This window comes from Phoenix dactylifera, chromosome 3 (genome assembly GCF_009389715.1).
Source record: "Phoenix dactylifera cultivar Barhee BC4 chromosome 3, palm_55x_up_171113_PBpolish2nd_filt_p, whole genome shotgun sequence".
Classification (NCBI taxonomy): Eukaryota; Viridiplantae; Streptophyta; class Magnoliopsida; order Arecales; family Arecaceae; genus Phoenix; species Phoenix dactylifera.
This window is the reverse complement of record NC_052394.1, coordinates 24241139-24258763: the sequence shown is the minus strand read 5'-3', so window position 1 is coordinate 24258763 and position 17625 is coordinate 24241139. Positions and strand designations below refer to the sequence as shown.

The 17625-nt window shown below is 44.3% G+C and overlaps 3 protein-coding genes across 3 annotated transcripts; 2 read left to right on the top strand and 1 right to left on the bottom strand.

The window, feature by feature from the left end:
• Positions 1-1159: 1159 nt before the first annotated feature.
• On the top strand, positions 1160-4398 carry LOC103704045 (glycerol-3-phosphate 2-O-acyltransferase 6). Its single transcript, XM_008787179.4, has 2 exons — positions 1160-2090; positions 3254-4398. The coding sequence occupies exons 1-2, from the start codon at positions 1476-1478 to the stop codon at positions 4121-4123; spliced, it is 1485 nt and encodes a 494-aa protein (XP_008785401.1). The 5' UTR covers positions 1160-1475; the 3' UTR covers positions 4124-4398.
• A 4332-nt stretch (positions 4399-8730) lies between these two features.
• LOC103704047 (probable anion transporter 1, chloroplastic) lies at positions 8731-15122 on the top strand. Its single transcript, XM_008787182.4, has 10 exons — positions 8731-9206; positions 9669-9776; positions 10670-10825; positions 11011-11226; positions 11621-11830; positions 11955-12092; positions 13243-13344; positions 14212-14277; positions 14441-14525; positions 14647-15122. The coding sequence occupies exons 1-10, from the start codon at positions 8775-8777 to the stop codon at positions 14742-14744; spliced, it is 1611 nt and encodes a 536-aa protein (XP_008785404.1). The 5' UTR covers positions 8731-8774; the 3' UTR covers positions 14745-15122.
• Positions 15009-17206, bottom strand: LOC103704046 (protein ENDOPLASMIC RETICULUM-ARRESTED PEN3). Its single transcript, XM_008787180.4, has 2 exons — positions 15562-17206; positions 15009-15395 (listed from the first exon to the last, which is right to left on the bottom strand). Exon 1 carries the CDS (start codon positions 17069-17071, stop codon positions 15611-15613), a length of 1461 nt encoding a protein of 486 aa, XP_008785402.1. The 5' UTR covers positions 17072-17206; the 3' UTR covers positions 15009-15395; positions 15562-15610.
• Between the last annotated feature and the right edge of the window lie 419 nt (positions 17207-17625).

Genomic DNA, 17625 nt, shown 5'->3' with positions numbered 1-17625 from the left:
CTAGGATCTCGTCCAAAATCTTTCAGACGAATAACTGATGTGGGGCTAAATATAGATTCTTGCATATGGGCCATCATCTAAAACAACAAAGGAAAAGATGAAGGACTGATTCATTGAATCATCAATTTGATATGGGCGAGTCGGATGTCCCAAAGGGCTTCATCAATGCTAGTAGGATGCTCCGGCAAGTTAGGTGGAAGTCCAGGCCAAAGCCATGTGCGGTGAGCTGGAAACAGGGGGAGATGTCCATTTTTTCAAATTTTGGTGAACAAGAAGGGTATCCATACTCGGTGCCGTCATTGCATCGCCATGGGAGGAGACTGCGGTCTTGCCCATCTCACTTAACATGTCTCTTTTAGGTGCATTTAAGTAACGTACGTCCTAGGACCACATCATCTTTTAATTGCCTCGCAAGCCACCATGGTCAACAGGACAATAGCCTCCGATAACTCTCCAGCAATAAACTGGAGAAAGCCTATCCTGTATCAATCACCCTTGCAAGCATGGGCCTAACATGCCGTAACACCCCTGTTGTTATTTGTTACACAGCTGAGGGTACGTGATTCTACAAGGAGGTCATTTTCTTCTCCTTCGAGCATAAGGAAGCAAGGGATATTGATTTCACATTAACTGGCTTGTTCGAACATCTATTTGCGTCTGGGAATGAAAATGAAGGCACCCTCCATAATTATACATACCTCTGCATGCGCACGCATCTCTCTTTCTTTCTTTAACTTTAAGCACGCCTAGCCCTTTTCCTTCTATGAATTCTTTCGTCTTGTTCTTCTCTTCTTTAATTCAGTAGAGGCAATTCCATATAACAAAGTATAATTTAAGAAGTGCATAAAATGAGAAAGAAAGTTTCGCCAGACGTACTTATTGATCTAACATTTTCAATTAATCGTGATTTATGAGATCATTGCTAACCTTCGAACACGTTCCGTTATTATAAGCCCGATGCCTACCACTGCTAAAAATAACAATTGACCTGTGGCCACACAATCCTCCTACTTCCCAACCAACAAATCCGACCGGTGGAAACCTACTCTCTCCACTATCCCGTGTTTCCGAGGCTTTTACGCTAGTTTTGCCTGTGAGTGCAGGTTTTGCCTTGCCGAGCGCCGAGTAAAGAGAGAGAGATGCAGGCATCCGTCGTCGATACCTACCTTTTTCCGCTTCAAACTTAGGTAAGAAAAACGAGAGCCAAAAGCTTGTCCGCTAAAAACTGAAACCGGCCACGTTGTAGATGACAGAGGCAATTAGGTGCTTCATTAAGTTACTTCCAGAGGCATATTGGCAATTTGACACCGGTAATGGTGAGTCTAGAATTAAAAGCCTTCCAAGTTAGCTAGCAGCGGTTTGTAGGCCCAACCTCCCTGCATGCCCATTTATACTCCTCCATCCCCCAGAGATCCACCACCGCCTCCTCCTCTTGCTGGCTAGCTCCTCGCTCCCTCTCTCCTCCTCGCACACACATGGGGTCTCATCGATTCAAGCCCATCGGAGAATGTAGCTCGGAAGGAAGAGCGGATCAGACAATAGCTGCTGATCTTGATGGCACCCTCCTCATATCTCGAAGTGCTTTCCCTTACTACATGCTCGTCGCCATCGAAGCCGGCAGCCTTCTGAGGGGACTAGTCCTCCTCGCCTCTTTTCCCCTCGTGTGCATCATTTACCTATTCTTCTCCGAGTCTCTGGCCATCCAGATGCTCGTCTACATCTCCTTCGCAGGATTGAAGATGAGAGATGTGGAGATGGTGGCTCGCTCCATCCTGCCTAAATTCTATGCCGAGGACGTCCACCCTGAGAGTTGGAGGGTGTTCGGTTCTTGCGGCAAGGGATACGTCGTTACCGCAAGCCCCCGAGTCATGGTGGAGCCTTTCGCCAAGAGCTTTCTCGGGGCCCACAAGGTCTTCGGGACGGAGCTGGAGGTCACCAAGTCGGGAAAGGCGACGGGCTTCATCATGCGACCTGGAGTTCTTGTTGGGGGGCTCAAGAAGGAGGCCGTCCAGAAAGAATGCGGCACCCGCTTGCCGGATCTGGGCGTCGGGGACAGAGAGACCGACTATGCCTTCATGTCCGTTTGCAAGGTCTGATCCCAAATCCCTCTCCCAAATTTCTTATTAATTAATTTCCATTAGGCTTTAAGCAAGTGGTAAAACGACATCATTCATGTTCGACTTCTTGTAATTAATTAAGTCCTTGGTTATATGCGAGAAGCTCTACCGTACCGTTTCAGATCACACAGTCCCATCGGCCGGTCAGCACTCTGAACCATTTAGCGGCGATGGGAAATGATTTGTTCGGGCTGCTTTTGGCATTCCAGCGACGAATGTTTAATTAGGCTCCAGAGGCTATAGATTCCCCCCCCCCCCGCACTTTTTTTTTTTTTATATATATATAACTTCACGACGTACGCTTCTAATTTTCTTTTATTTTCTTCTCCTTCCCTGTTTCTTTGAAGAAAGAAACATAACTATAAGCTCGAGCAGAAGAGAAGGAGGGTTCTACTGTTTAAGCTGGCATCTTCGCAACGAATTTGATCTTGGAAAGTGGTAGAGTCCGCACATAAAGCTGGGTTAAATAAGCTTTCCCACCTCGATCCAATTAGAACGGCCCATTTCTGCCACCTTTATTTTGATAAAACAATTCTACTGTTTTATGAAATCTGACTAGCATAAATCCAGTTGCTTAAAATCCAAGAAAGGATGGGAAGGGAGCCCTTATTTTGATATAAAGTATTAAATAATAATTACGAATTAAGGTAAGAGCAGTATAAATCGAATATATATTAATCTAAAAGTTTGATTAAATTGAAAAATTCAATCATTTACTCTGATGAAAGTAATCCAACGAGGAATCCTACTGATTCGATACGGATCCGGCACCCGTCGAGATGGAGTGCGGCCATGTTATCGCACAGTAAAATATATTAGGTGTAGCCTAAACGCGGAAACAGCGCATCCGTACATATAATACGCAAAGATGTACGACCTGTTTCAGCATTAATCATAGCGAACAGCAAGAAATAATATTTCACACTTGGAATGATGCGGGCCACTCTTTTTGGAATATTATGCCCATGGAAAGTTCAGCTAGGGCCAGCAACACAGTCGTGCCGGATAGGCTGCACCTAAGACATAAATAATCATTGCATGTTGATTGTTTTGGACGATACAATACCCGGATGAGCATTGCCTGTAATTTTTTTTTTGCATGCACCTGCATGCGTGCTTGACAATTGACATCACAGGAGGCTTACTTGGTGCCAAAAAGCAAATGCAATCCTGTACCGAAGAACCAGCTGCTGAGCCCAATCATCCTTCATGATGGACGGCTGGTCCAGCGGCCTACTCCCCTGGTTGCTCTCCTCACGTTTCTCTGGATGCCTCTCGGTTTTGCTCTGGCCCTCACCAGGGTCTACATCAACCTCCCTCTTCCAGAGCGCATCGTGTTCTACAACTACAAGATCATGGGCATCAAGCTGGTCGTAAAAGGCACGCCTCCCCCTCCTCCTAAAAAAGGGCATCCGGGGGTTCTCTTCGTGTGCAACCATCGGACCATGCTCGACCCCATCGTCGCGGCCGTCGCACTCGGCCGCAAGATCAGCTGCGTCACTTACAGCATCAGCAAGTTCTCGGAGCTCATATCCCCTATCAGGGCCGTGGCGTTGTCGCGGGAGAGGGAGAAGGACGCCGCGAACATCAAACGCTTGCTGGAGGAAGGGGATCTGGTGATTTGTCCCGAGGGCACGACATGCAGGGAACCTTTCCTCCTAAGATTTAGTGCGCTGTTTGCGGAGCTCACCGATCGGATTGTTCCGGTCGCGATCAACACCAAGCAGAGCATGTTCCATGGCACGACTGTTCGAGGGTGGAAACTCATGGATCCGTACTTCTTCTTTATGAATCCTAGGCCCACCTACGAGATCACTTTCCTCGATCAGTTGCCCACGGAGCTTACCTGCACTGGGGGGAAGTCGCCGATAGAGGTCGCCAATCATATACAGCGGGTGCTGGGGAGCACGCTGGGATTTGAGTGCACCAACTACACCAGGAAAGACAAGTACAGCATGTTAGCTGGAACCGATGGTCGTGTCCCAACCAAGAAGAAGGATACTTAGCAAATCCAAGGGCGTGATTGCTGCCGTGCATGATTGAAGAGATGCCAGTGAATTTGGTTAATTGTTGAACTCAAGAAGGAGAAAAAAAAAAAAAGTTGATCCATATATATGTCTTATGGATGCTGGTATTTGGTTTTTCTAGTTATTTATTTTAATATATCCCTTCGATTTAAATTGTTTAGTACATGAGTAAAGCTGCGCAGTGTGTTTCGCCGGAGCCAGGAGGCATCGAGCATTGAAAAGTTCATGAATACCGTGAAGATATTTGATTTCCATGCTTTTTTTTTCTTTTTTCTTCTCTTTTCTTGCTTTTTTGGATAAAATTTTATGTCGGTTTTTAACTGTTGAAAGCCGTACCATGGGGGCCAGTCGATCTTTATTCTTGAGAGTGAATAAGCGAAAGTTATCATCATGACAACCTATTTAAATGGGCAGCAAAGCAGAAAGTGAGGCTTGGCCCAGCCCAAACTATATTCATAAAGAAATATGGACTTGTATAAAGGTCAGTCTGATCCACACTGGGCCCATCTCCAAAAATATATATTCCTCCAACCATCGCCATGAAAGGATCGCCAGTAGAGATTAATTTCACTGTACAAATTATAGTTTTCCCTCCTTTTTTTCCCCTTCGCTGCATATATGCATGACTATTGGCAGATGGTATCAGAATGCATACAATCGTTTTAAGTTGATGAACATTCTAAGTTGCGTAAGCAAACTCTTTGCAATTCGGGCATGTGATGCGAAGTCTCTGATCATGCTGTGTATATGATGCCGAAACATGGCAGCTGTTACGCCGATGACGCCGGTTTCTTTTGTTGAAGATCCTTTGATGTCTAAGTTTGATTATTTTTTAAAAAAAATTAGAGATTTAAGAGAGCTAAAAGTGGATCTAGAGAGAATAGCATAGAATTTCTTTACCTAAAAGTTTCCTAGGTCCTGAAAACGATGGTATAGAGCTATTGTTCGAAAAGATTGGGTATGTTGTAAACTGTTGGATGTGCAATAATTATTTGACGTGCGAGATAAGCTGTAACCATCTGCAGCGGAACTATAACTATTTTTTTAATAATTTTTAGTTGACTTAAAAGAGGTTTGAATCGGAGATATATTGGTCGTTGTTGCTTGTTGATGGATTTGGTCAGCTGTTTTGGTCGGCTAGTCTGATCGGCTTCTGATTGGTCTTCATGATCGGTACGTGGCAGCCACAAGCCGACGAATTAATACAAGCGCATCATCCTCTCCTCTACCTCCACCCGTGCGCGACCGTCCAAGCCACGAAGCTGCACACCGGTGTCTTCCTCCGCCCATGCAGGTAGGCGGAGGCGAACTCCCTCTCCAGGTCCGCCGGCAGCGACGCGTGCGCGGCCCAGCTGGTGGCGTTGGTCGCGATGCCGTCCAGCTCCGCTAGCTTCCCCGCGAACCCGCACGCGCTGCAGGAAGGGGCTCCTGCACAGGATCGTGGAGTTGGAACAAGTTAAAGGTCATGGAAGGAAGGAAGGAAGGAAGGAGTGGAAACAGAGAGAGACGTGTGAAAGGCAGGTGAGGGCAGTGAAAGCGAAGGGGGATAGCTCGTGTTTCACGGGGAAAGAGAGAAAAAAACGGAAGGAAGATATGGAGGACGTACAGCTCGTGTTTGACGGGAGGAGAGAATATAAAAGGAACGAAGAAATGGAGGATAGCTCGTGTTTGACGGGGAACGAAGAAAGAAAGGCAGCAAGAAAAGGGAAGAAAGGCAAAGAGGTGGGTGGGCTCGCGAGTCCGAGGGGGTAAGAAAGTTTACACTAATATCGCCTTTAGTTTGCACCACCGCGCTCATCTCGCCCACGAACGGAAAACGCGGCTGTAGTTTGGAAATAGAGAAGTATCGAATTTTTCGGAGGACTTTAATTTCAGCGTTGAGGTACACTATTACGTCCGCCGTCCGGTCACGAGCATTCGTCGCAACCCAGGTCATGGCTCATCAGCTCATCTATGCAATAGAGATGGGTCAATCACTGCGACGAAAACCACAACATGGAGAGAGCACAACAACGTTTGTACCCTCTCCATTCCCCATAGATTATTTAATTTTCTTGGAACGCCCTGCAAGTCTTGCTCTGGGAAACATAACACATCCAACTCTACTGGATGCCTATTTATTATTTACTTAAGTATTTCTCCAGAACATGTCGTGTTAGCATCGGCTTTCTTTCACCGCTGTGCCTCCCGAGCTCATCGATTGGATACCTACTGTTGCCGCAGAAGTCTGATTCGACTTAGATATGCTTTGAGATTGGTGCTCGGTCGGCTTCGTCAGAGATGAGAGCTGATTGGTTGGAACTATACCCAGGGCAATAGGTTGGGCCTGCCTGCGAAGGAGAAGCAAAAGAAGAGCAACAAAGGTTGCTAATCCTGTATCTAGTGGGAGATCCTTCGATGTTTAAGCCAGGCTGGATTTTGGAGAACAGTGGGCGTCTGGGCAATGAAGAGTGGATGGAAATGCTTAAATTAACGTACCTAAAGATCCTTTGAATCCGGTTTATATAGAGTGAGGATTGGTGCGATAATTAAGCGTACATTACGCACGTCATAGGACTTAACTGCACTGAATGTATGTTCATGGGTCGAGCATTAACCGCCGCTTATTGGAGGAGCTTTAACCAACTTTATGGTTCACTTAGCGGAGGCTATATAGCGAACTCTAATTGGTCGGGCAATGAGGTCGGCACCGATCGGATCCTAGACGTATCACCAAGCATGAAATCGTGATGGATCCTTCACCCTTCATTTCGATCATGATATATATAGGACACTTTCGTTTGATGTTTTTTTTGGGTTGCATCTCTTCTTTTTTCCCCTCCTCATGAAGGAAATATACTCCGTCCTCCGGAGCAGCTAAATACCCATTTTATAAGTTGAAGCATCCTCTGACGCTGCCACAGCAATAACAAGAACCAAGTCTTCAAATCCCCCGAACTGGCAGTGTGGGTAGTCTGTCTCTTGAGCTGATCTCAAACAGATGAGAAGTATCCTATGTTTTTTTTTTCCCCTTGTTTTCTCGAACTGTGCACCTTGCCGGATCCGAATGCAAGTAGACAATCGGCTGCTACAATCGCTTGTGCAGAACTGCAGATAAGGTGTCGCTTTGCAGGATGTTATGATCTCCCTATCTGGTAGGTGGCGATGCACGGACACTGTCAACCGCAAATTGATCGCTTTAATTGTAGAGCCCCATGATCCAAAAAAGGGGACCAGGTTGAGCCCAAAAGGCGAGGACAAATGACGCAACCAACCCACCAATTGGAGGTGGGTATCCGAATAATTTACCGCAAGGGAATGGCCTAGAAAGAACAGACTGCAGAAGGCATAGAGCTCAAAATTCACAAAAGTTTTTCTTTTCCTTTTTTTTAAAAAAAAAGAAAAACTAAAGGGTAGGATTCGAGTGATGGATTTAGAATTAAAAAAAAAAAGAAGAAAAAAGCTAAAGGTGGAGGGGATGACCAAAGGAAATCAATTATCTGATCAGATTAATCAAAAGCCTAAGAAGAAGCCTTAAATGGAATCATCAGATTGGATTCGTGGACCAGAAAATAAAAATTAGGAAAAATGGAAAGAGTGAAAAAACTGAAAGGGTATGGCCAAAACACTAAAAAATGAGGAACGAGAAGAGGCCACGTACTGATGCTACGTAGTAAGTAAACAGCAGAAGTAATCAAAACTTTATCCATATCAAATATTTGGACATTGACAACGTCGCACAAGTTGGACAAATAAGGAAAAAACATCGTTGATGATAATTGGCAAATCAGCTTAATTTTGCTTGTGAGATCCATATTAAGGGAACTAGGCTAATATGTACCATTCACAAGAGGAACTGAAAAAGATTCGTCTAATTCGTACAGGATGTGCATAGGGATGTTAATTTGATAGATACTGTGTGGTTAGTGAAAAAACTCCAAAAGAATGCCCAGACTCTATAAGAATGGCCATCGAAAAAACCATAAAAACAAAAACATTTAACTTTTTTTATTTATTTCAAAATTTTAATATATAAATAGCTAAATTTAATATTTGATGGCCATTCTTATCGATTCAGTAATTTAGATTACACTAAATATAAAAAAAATTAAAAGTATTAAATATTGGATATGTTTCGAATTAGGTTTCAAATTTGGTTTTGGATCGTGAAATCACCAAAACTATAATCGTTACCAAAATAAAATAATTTTTAATTTTTAAATTCAACATGGATGCCATTCTTATTTAATTTTGATTAGGTCGCCGCTCCGTTTGAGTCGGGTTGGCGGTTCCTAAGCCCAAATATCTGAATGGGCTCGTGTGGGTCGTCATTTTACTTAATCAACGAAATAAGCACGCTTAGTTGGGTTGGTCGCCATGAATCCCACTCCTTCGCTCTACCCATTGGGTCCATGGTATCAGATCCGTGCATAGGAGGCCCACGGTTCTTGGGCTGGAACTCCCAGCCAAAGGTCCAGATCCGCGGACGGAAGCGACGACGTGACCGAACAAAATATCAGCCAGCCAGCCAGCCAGCCGGCCATCCATCCATTCCCCGAACCACTCGTTTCTTTCCCAGACGCTCTCTTAAGGACCATGGACTGGGGGGTATCGCAGAATGGCAAATGCCCGATGATCGCTATTTTAAGCCATGAACGGGGCGGGGGTCTATCTCCTCCCACTCTCCTCCACTCTGCGGACTCCTTTACTTCCTAACAACTCCAAATCTAGGGCTCCGGGATGGCGCGGTGGGGCTTCCAGGGAAAGCGCACGGGTCTCTCGCTCGAGCGACCCCTGGTGGTCGGAGTGCTTATGCCGCCGCCGGAGGGCGGTCCGCCGTGCACGCACCGGCGGTGCCGACGTGCAGTCGGAAGTGTCCGACTCGTCACCGAAGTCGATTAGCTTCCGAGATGCTTTTAGCGAAGTAGTCTCGCCTCCCCGGGAGGAGGAGGAGGAGGAGGAGGAGGAGGAGGAGGGCTTATGGGTGGCTGCGGCGAGTTCGTTAGGGTTGGAGAAGTTCCCGAAGCGATGGGTGATTGTGATCCTCTGCTTCTCAGCCTTCCTGCTCTGCAATATGGATCGAGTAAGCTCTCGCTTTCTTTCCTTTCCTGTTTCGGTGCAATATGCTCCTCCTTCGCTGTTTTACATTTGAGTAAGATCTTATCTGCGAACTTGCGAACTGAGTTTATGCCAGCAAGAAAGATTTCGAAGAGGAACAAAGTGCACCAATCGACGGTGGTGTCTGTTACCTTGAGTACGTATTGCTGAATTTGCACAGCGTTTGGAAATCATTCTTTAGGTATCAGGACGGTCTGACTGCCTGCATTTCTTGGAGCGAATCTTGGAAAAATTTTCATAATGTCATCATTTATTCATCAGATAAATCCACCGCAATACTTCGCTCACCCTCAGAAAATTGATATTACTGTTGTAATTGATAAATTTGGCATTTATGCAGATGTTTCTAAATTTTTACAGAGGGTAAGCTTGTTCCCACATTTCTTACTCTAAGCAGCAGCTTATAGTGATTCATGTCATTTGGCAGGTAAATATGAGCATCGCAATTCTCCCCATGTCAGCAGAATTCAACTGGAACCCTGCAACAGTTGGTTTGATCCAGTCATCCTTCTTCTGGGGTTATCTTCTCACACAGGTTGGTCAACTTTGTATGGCAAAATATCAAAAATGTTTTCTATCTCTTATTTCAACAGCGAACTCTTATGCTCCTTGCCTTCCATTCTTTTATTTCCACTGAATGCAAAAATTAATATTTGTCTAGGATTGCCCAGATGATATGGCTCCATCACTGGCATATATGAATATACTTTAACCATATTTTGGCTTCTACCTTGTGAATCATAGTGTTAATACTACTTAATTAATTTTTTAAATTCTCTACTAAATTACACGCATTTAACAATTTTATTGTTGATAAGTCCATAGACCAAGCTGTTAATGCTACTCCTCAGCTCGGTTAAAAATACTATTGAATTGATGTTAGGTAGGTATCCTGTTTTAAAATGAGAAGACCGATATACCTAATAGAATGTATCCCTGAATGATGCCATATCCCTTCAGTCTTTTAAACAATAAATATCTTATGCTTCAACATGTCAATGTTTACTGCTTATGTTGGGTAATGATTGTTTCAATCTTAATTCTTTATTGGAGAAGTCACTTCTCAGGCATGTCCACTAGATTGCAATTCACAGGTTTGAGAAAATAAAACATAAAAATTCTTTTTATTGTGTTTTCAGCTATTTAAAGCTCATAAAATATGCTTAATGTTAGCACCTAGCTCATTGTCAATTCGATATTAAAAAAAGAAAAAAATGCCTATAATCACAAGATTCACAACCATTTTGGACATTAAAATATTGGCTGTTCTCTACTAAGTGCCATGCCTTATGTTTCAAATTCACCCATCACACCAAAATGTTGCCTGTGAAGTGCTACCTACCAAAATGAATGTTCATGGTCTGTAACAGAATATAGTTCTAAAACAGGATTGCATGCAGTTTTGTGTTAATCTTTTGGTTTCTATAGATTGCCGGAGGTATATGGGCAGACACAGTTGGTGGAAAGAGGGTCTTGGGATTTGGGGTTGTTTGGTGGTCTATCGCTACTGCTCTCACTCCAGTTGCAGCAAAAGTTGGGTTGCCTTTTCTGCTTGTTGTACGTGCTTTCATGGGGATTGGTGAGGTAAAGTTCTGGTTTATCTTTTACATAATTTCTTGTGATTTCTAGAAGCAGAACATAGGCAATAATGCTGGTGGCTTTTGTTTCCTATTACCTCTGTAGATCATTTTTATCTGGTGTCTTTTGTTCCATATTTCTGGATAACCTATATATTTCTGGCTCAAGCTGAAATTGTATCCTCCTTCTAGGGCGTTGCAATGCCTGCAATGAATAACATTCTATCAAAATGGGTCCCTGTAGCAGAGAGAAGTAGATCACTGGCCCTGGTATATAGTGGGATGTACCTTGGGTCAGTAACTGGGCTGGCCTTTTCACCTTTGTTAATACATAATTTTGGATGGCCTTCAGTCTTCTACTCCTTTGGTTCTCTTGGAACTGTTTGGTTGGCAATATGGTCAAGTAAGGTATGTATGTATATCTGCAGTGGTCAATAAATTGAATATATACTTACACAATTACTTTCTTGATTGTGTAGCTTCCTGTATGATTATCAATGACGGTATTTAGTTGCTTAATTTGAACTGTAGTCTTTAATTTCTTAGATGCATTCATAGTGCCCGTACAACTCCACTTCCACACACCCCCACCCCTGAAAAAAAAAAAACAAAAAAACAAAACAAAACAAAAAGAAAGGAACCCCTAAATATGGGACTGTCTTTTGCATTTGATGTATAATTTCAAAAGCTGGAATTGCTATTTACTGATAAAGATTATATAGTGAACGTGGATGGGAAACTACAATTTGTTCTTTTCCCCTTCTGAGAGCCTTCTAATATCTGTTATATCATGTATCAAAAGGCGTACAGTTCTCCTCTTGAAGATCCTGAACTTAGTTCTGAAGAAAAGAAGCTTATTGAAAGTAAGAATGTACCAAATGAACCCGTCACAACAATTCCATGGCGACTTATCTTATCAAAACCTCCTGTCTGGGCTCTTATAGTTACCCATTTCTGCCATAACTGGGGAACATTCATTCTTCTCACATGGATGCCAACATACTACAATCAGGTAGGTGGTCATTGATGGAACTGATCTTTGTCAGGTGATGCATGTCTATTCCTATATTAGCTGTTTCCTTTCAAGAGGCAATACCTCTCTGTGACCTTCTTAACAAAAACGTTTTGCGGAATAGGTTTTGAAGTTCAACCTCACAGAGTCTGGGCTTATCTGCATTCTTCCCTGGCTTACAATGGCATTTTCTGCAAATATTGGTGGATGGATTGCTGACACACTTGTGAGTAAAGGATTTTCTGTGACAATGGTTCGTAAGGTATGGTGTTTATCTTTTCTACATTACATGGTTAAACTTTCCTCTGATATAAGTGTCATGACAAAATTTCATTTGCCTCAATCACGATGATGTCCAAGAGATTCCCCAACTTTTTTTTTGTTGCCTCAAATTATAACATGTAAAGGATGTAAAGGAATGAGAGGTAACAAATGCGTACATAATCTTAATAATCAGGTGGAAAATATGGAGAGGGACTCTTGACTATTGCATGGTAACTTTGTGATAAGACTAGGAAAAGGTCACGAGACAGTAGTGGGCACACTGTGTTGTCTGGATTGGACTATTGGGTTATTGAAAAAGGGTCCAAGCATAAAAAAGGAATGTTAAAGAGATGTGAATGCTGAGGTAATGTGTCCTAGTGCTTAATACATATTAGAGGAAGTCTAGGAGTTGAACGGTTAGCTGGTAAGGAACTGGAAAACTGGCCTGATTGGCATGAACGTGTGCTAGGTAAACCAGTGACTTTCCAATTAGAAGAGGCTGTCTGATTTGTTTGGACCCTAGGAAATAAGTGAGGAAGGCCTGAGGATCCTTGATGCAAGTTGTAAGAAAGTATTTAAAAAGCTTAAGTTGATATGCAATATCTCCTTTGATAGGCACAGAAGGGAAGAAGGATTTTCAGCTGCCTCATCCAGGAGTACAACTAGTAATCGTCATGATATTCAGGATTTTGCATTTTGCCTCTCGGGAATGAATTTAAAAAAAGAGAGGAAAAATAGCTTTCTTGTCTGACAGGAGAACCTGATAAGCTTGAAGTTATGGTGGGCATTCTTTGCAGCTACCTTGAGAAACATCCTCAGTTTATGGAATTCTTCTCAAAATTAAAGAAAAGCCATGTATTAACAGAAATGCTTTAGTTTAAAATATTAATTTATCTTTTGCTTTTTTATTTTTAAATTTATTGTGATGGGGATTAATCTGCTTCTTCTCATTCTGATATAAGTATGTCCTGGCATTTAGTTCTTCCTAGCAGAAAAGAAGTATTTTGATACGCTAATTGTTGATAATTCTTTTTATAGCACACAAACGTAACAGCCAGAACATGTGATCAAGATTTTAAGCTGCGCAGGCCCCTTCTTTTGTGTATTTGTGCATGTTCAGTCACTAACTGGGATTGTAATTTTTGCAGATTATGCAATCAATTGGATTCCTTGGCCCAGCTTTCTTTCTAACTCAGTTGAGTCATGTCCATTCTCCTGCAATGGCAGTATTATGCATGGCATGCAGCCAGGTAAACTCTCTGCTGGCCCTTGTTCCTGATTAAAAATCGGAGAAATATTGGCACCCGTGGCACTTTAACTCCACCTACATTTCATATATAATTATGGAAAAGCTAATCAATTCTAAAATTACATTCAAATAAAAATGCTTCTTAGCCAATGTTGTCCCTTGCTTTTCTTTTTTGTAATATAAGTTTGTTCAAAGTGGGATCAATTGAAAGTTGGAAATTTCGAGGTTAAACTTTTGCTAGGCGTACTTTTGAGAACAAGAGGAATTTGAAATATCAATTATCAGCAGAGTCTAACCTTTGCTTTAAAAAGACAATAACTTTATGCACATCTCATACCTTCTGAGTCGTGGAAATGGACTTTGTTGTATAGCAGTTGTTTGAAGTCTACATTTGGACATGCAATCATGGTCTGTTAAGTGATTAGTCATCAAGCTTCTGCACTTTGCTTGTAAGACACCTGTCTGCATCAATCTTCTGGCTTTGCTGTAGGGAATCTGTCTTCATATCCAAGCGCAGCAAAAATACTATAATTTTGCATTTGGAAAATTCAAATTAGCATTAATTTGGAGAAATTTGTATGTCTAGATAATGTGCTCCATCATGCTAGCTAAGCTGTGAACTATTCTAGATGCTTGTGAATATTTTGATATTTTCACTAATCAGTTTTACAAACTATTGTGGTTGTCCAAATGTAACTCATCTCTTTTAAGCTACAAACTGTGAAACGATATTTTGCGTAGCTGTTTCTGTTGACATGCCTCATCTTACATGAGGGTTGAATGGAGTTCTAACCCACTGTCAGTATGCATGTTCGTGATCATGATCTGCAAGCTATGAAGTACTCTAATTATCTCGACTGTCTGACAGGGAACTGATGCATTCTCACAGTCTGGTCTGTACTCCAACCATCAAGATATCGGCCCTCGCTATGCTGTGAGTGTTGTTCCGCTCTTCACTGATATGTTATTATGTGCTTATGAAGGTGCACTCAGTCCGTTCTGGTGTTGCATATGCATGAATAGCTAAAGTCGTTAAATCAATATCAATTATTACTATTTTTAAAGAAGCGTTAAAATTGCCCTTGTATTCTTTGCAGGGTGTGCTGCTTGGGCTTTCAAACACTGCTGGGGTTTTAGCTGGTGTTTTTGGGACAGCAGCAACGGGGTACATATTGCAGCATGGTATGACCACTTCTTCCCTGGTTTATTGGCACCTACATAAGCACAAACAATTAAGGTCCATCCACACTGGGGTAGCATATATGAAGTTTCCTTTTCAGTTGCTGACATGTTGTAACTTCAGGTTCTTGGGATGATGTCTTTAAAGTGTCTGTGGCTCTTTATCTTGCTGGAACTGTGGTCTGGAACCTTTTCTCTACTGGGGAAAAAATTCTTGATTGATTTTCTGGTAATGGTTATCATCATGAAGTAGAGGTCATACACACTTGAAGACAGAATTGAAGAGATGCGGACTACCTGACTAATTTCTCAGTATCAGCATGCTTTGAAGCAAGGTTAACTGTAGCTACAGCAAAGGCATCCCCTGTTTGTACAACATCTACCTTATCTAATATCTTCCCAAGTTGATGGAATTGCCGGCAGACTGCAGACCCAAATTCATGAAGGATTCAGTTCTGAGTCCAGATGCTGTACCTTAAGTATTGATTGAATTGGCACCAATTTTGCCCTGTATATGATGCTGTATATTAATCTCAATAAAGTTTGCAAAAAATGGTACATCATCTGATACATGATATTGGACTTTTTGCTCTTGTACCACTTGGAATCTTCAGTTTTGCAGGGCGCTATATTCCATGAGCTTTGCATTTTGTTCTCTTCGACCTGTTCTGTTTCATAGGGGTGAATGGTAGATGGTTAAACCTCGTCTATTCAAGCTGTTTGTCGGAGCATTTTGAAAACATGTAACGTTCTTGTTGGTTAAAAAATGTTGCTCATGGCCACTTCGTAAGATTTGATATTGGTTTGGTTTCTGAGCTTCTCCTCATCTTGTGTGTGCTGCGAGGTTACATATCGCTTTGATCGATCCAACACCTGATTCCAGGAAGATGAACTTAAAAAGAAAGCGGGCGGGATGTGTCTCTAAAAGGTGAGGCTGGAACAGCTGAAATAGCAGAGCAGTCTGGAACCCATTTTCCTTGACAGGATCCCATCCAATTCATTTTATCAACAATTATGTGATGCTACAACACAAACGAACCTGCTATGATGAGAATCATGCTATCCCACGATGATGATAGAATTGCCTGCTACAAAAGGGAGATGGCGCCGGACAAGTCGGAGCTCTCCCACACCTCAATCCCCTCCATCCCTTCCCTGCTCACGAACAGCCGATCCCCACCCCCTTCCATCCTCTTAACCAGTCCCCGCCTCGCGTCCTCCTCTCTGTCCACAAAATTCCTCCGGTAGCTCGTCCCGGAAATCCCTGCATCCTCGTCCTCCTCCTCCTCGTCTTCTATGCGCGACCACACCTCCAGGCCTCCCTCCCGGCTCACAAACACCTGGCCCTTGTAGCAGTGCAGCACGCTGTTCCGGCCGCCGCCCGCGTTCCTCAGCCCGGGGCTCCGCTCCTCCAGGTACACCCAGGGGTCCTCCCCGAGCATCCTCATGTCCGCCACCCCGACGTCCCCCGTCTTCCAGCACACCTTGTAGATCGCCGGCGCCCTCTGCCCTTCCGGGTCCACGTCCGCGTCCGCGTCCGCGAACGCGTCCCCGAACCGGGTGCTCCGCCCGCCTCCCCCAGGCTCGCTCGTCTCCCACACCGCCTCCCCGGACCGCGGGTCCCATAGCCTCATGTACCCCGAGTACCCGAACGCTCCCGCGCTCACCGCCGCCGCGAACACCACTCCCCGCTCGCGCACGTGCACCAGCTTCCCCGCCGCCGCCGCCTTTGCCGCGCCCCCGCTCTGCCGCCCGATCTCTGCCACGATCTTCAGCGTCGTCCTGTCCACCGCCAGGATGCAGTTTTCCCGGTGCGGACACTCGAGCGCTGCAAACACCGGCTCGCCGGAGCTTTCGGCGCCCGCCGCGGCGGCGATCGCGGTGACCCGGGCCTTGTACACCCGGGGGTCGGACGGGTCGGACCAGTGGGCGGACCCGACGTGGCGGCTGCTGGAGACATCGTAAAAGTGGAGCCCGGGGGAGTCCAGGGAGCCGATCCCCGCGATCTCCGGCCACACGCGCCGGAGGGAGGTGATCTGGTCCAGGTGCGTCCGCACGGTCCCGGCGTGGGCGAGGCTCCAGTCGTAGGTGGAGATCTGGCCGCCGTGCGCGATCCAGACGGATCCGTCCCCGGATCCGGCGGACAGGGCGGTGGGGAAGCCGTCGGAGGCGGGGCGGATGGTGGCGGCGAGGGCGGCGTCGAAGCCGACGAGCGGCGGCGGCGCCATGGCGGATCGGAGGCGGGCCTCGATGCCATAATACTGAGCCTCCTCGACGAGGTCTTGCTTGGAGAATCGGCGGGCGGTGGAGGGCAGGCGATAGGAGCGGAGGAGGGAAAGAAGGACGGAGAAGATCTCGGGGTCCCGGTCTATGAAGATGGGCTCGCCGTCTTCGGCCGTCCTGTCGGAGAGGGCGGCGAGGAGGGAATCCGGGCCTCCTGAGCGGAGGGTATGCGCGGTGGTCTCGAATAGCTTGCCGCCGACGTTGAGCTTGATCCGGCCATTATCGGTTCGGGAAGCGGAGTTGAGATCGGGATCCCTTTCCTCCATCCCACCTTGCCTCTCTGGGACGCGGACGGCGAAGACGATGAGGCCAAAATAACACGACTGGGACAGCTATTAGCGAGGGCCAAGCCTGGTGGATGAATGATGAATGGTGCTGCAATTGGCCGGGTCGCGTTCGATAGTTTAGAGGCGGCCAAAAATTCATCAACCCAAATCTTATCTATATTTTAAATATTACAAAAAATTATTTCTGAATTTCACTTATTTATTAAACAGATAACTCGGTTTCACCATATAATCTTTTTATTAGACAGATCTAATCGAATTAAATTAGTTAAATAAGTTAAATAAAGTTTAAACAAATTAAATAATTTTTTAGCTAATTAAGCATATTTAAATGGGTTAAGAAGGTTAAATAGGTCAGATTATACTGAACAAAAATAGATTAAACAAGTTTTAAATGGATTAAAAAGATGAGATTATATTGATCTAATTATTAAATATATCGAAATAGGTTAAATGGTTCAAAATTCTAAACTTGAAGATGACTCATTTGATAAACATGTGTAAACGGATTGATTCAGTTTATTGTTGGAACC

Excerpts from the sequence above, each read along its gene's own strand:
- LOC103704045 (XM_008787179.4), top strand. The coding sequence starts at position 1,476 with ATGGGGTCTCATCGATTCAAGCCCATCGGAGAATGTAGCTCGGAAGGA. Across the intron at positions 2,091-3,253 it reads CCTTCATGTCCGTTTGCAAG|GAGGCTTACTTGGTGCCAAA; the intron begins GTCTGATCCCAA and ends TTGACATCACAG.
- LOC103704047 (XM_008787182.4), top strand. The coding sequence starts at position 8,775 with ATGAACGGGGCGGGGGTCTATCTCCTCCCACTCTCCTCCACTCTGCGG. Across the intron at positions 9,207-9,668 it reads TGCTCTGCAATATGGATCGA|GTAAATATGAGCATCGCAAT; the intron begins GTAAGCTCTCGC and ends GTCATTTGGCAG. Across the intron at positions 10,826-11,010 it reads CTTTCATGGGGATTGGTGAG|GGCGTTGCAATGCCTGCAAT; the intron begins GTAAAGTTCTGG and ends TCCTCCTTCTAG.
- LOC103704046 (XM_008787180.4), bottom strand. The coding sequence starts at position 17,071 with ATGGAGGAAAGGGATCCCGATCTCAACTCCGCTTCCCGAACCGATAAT.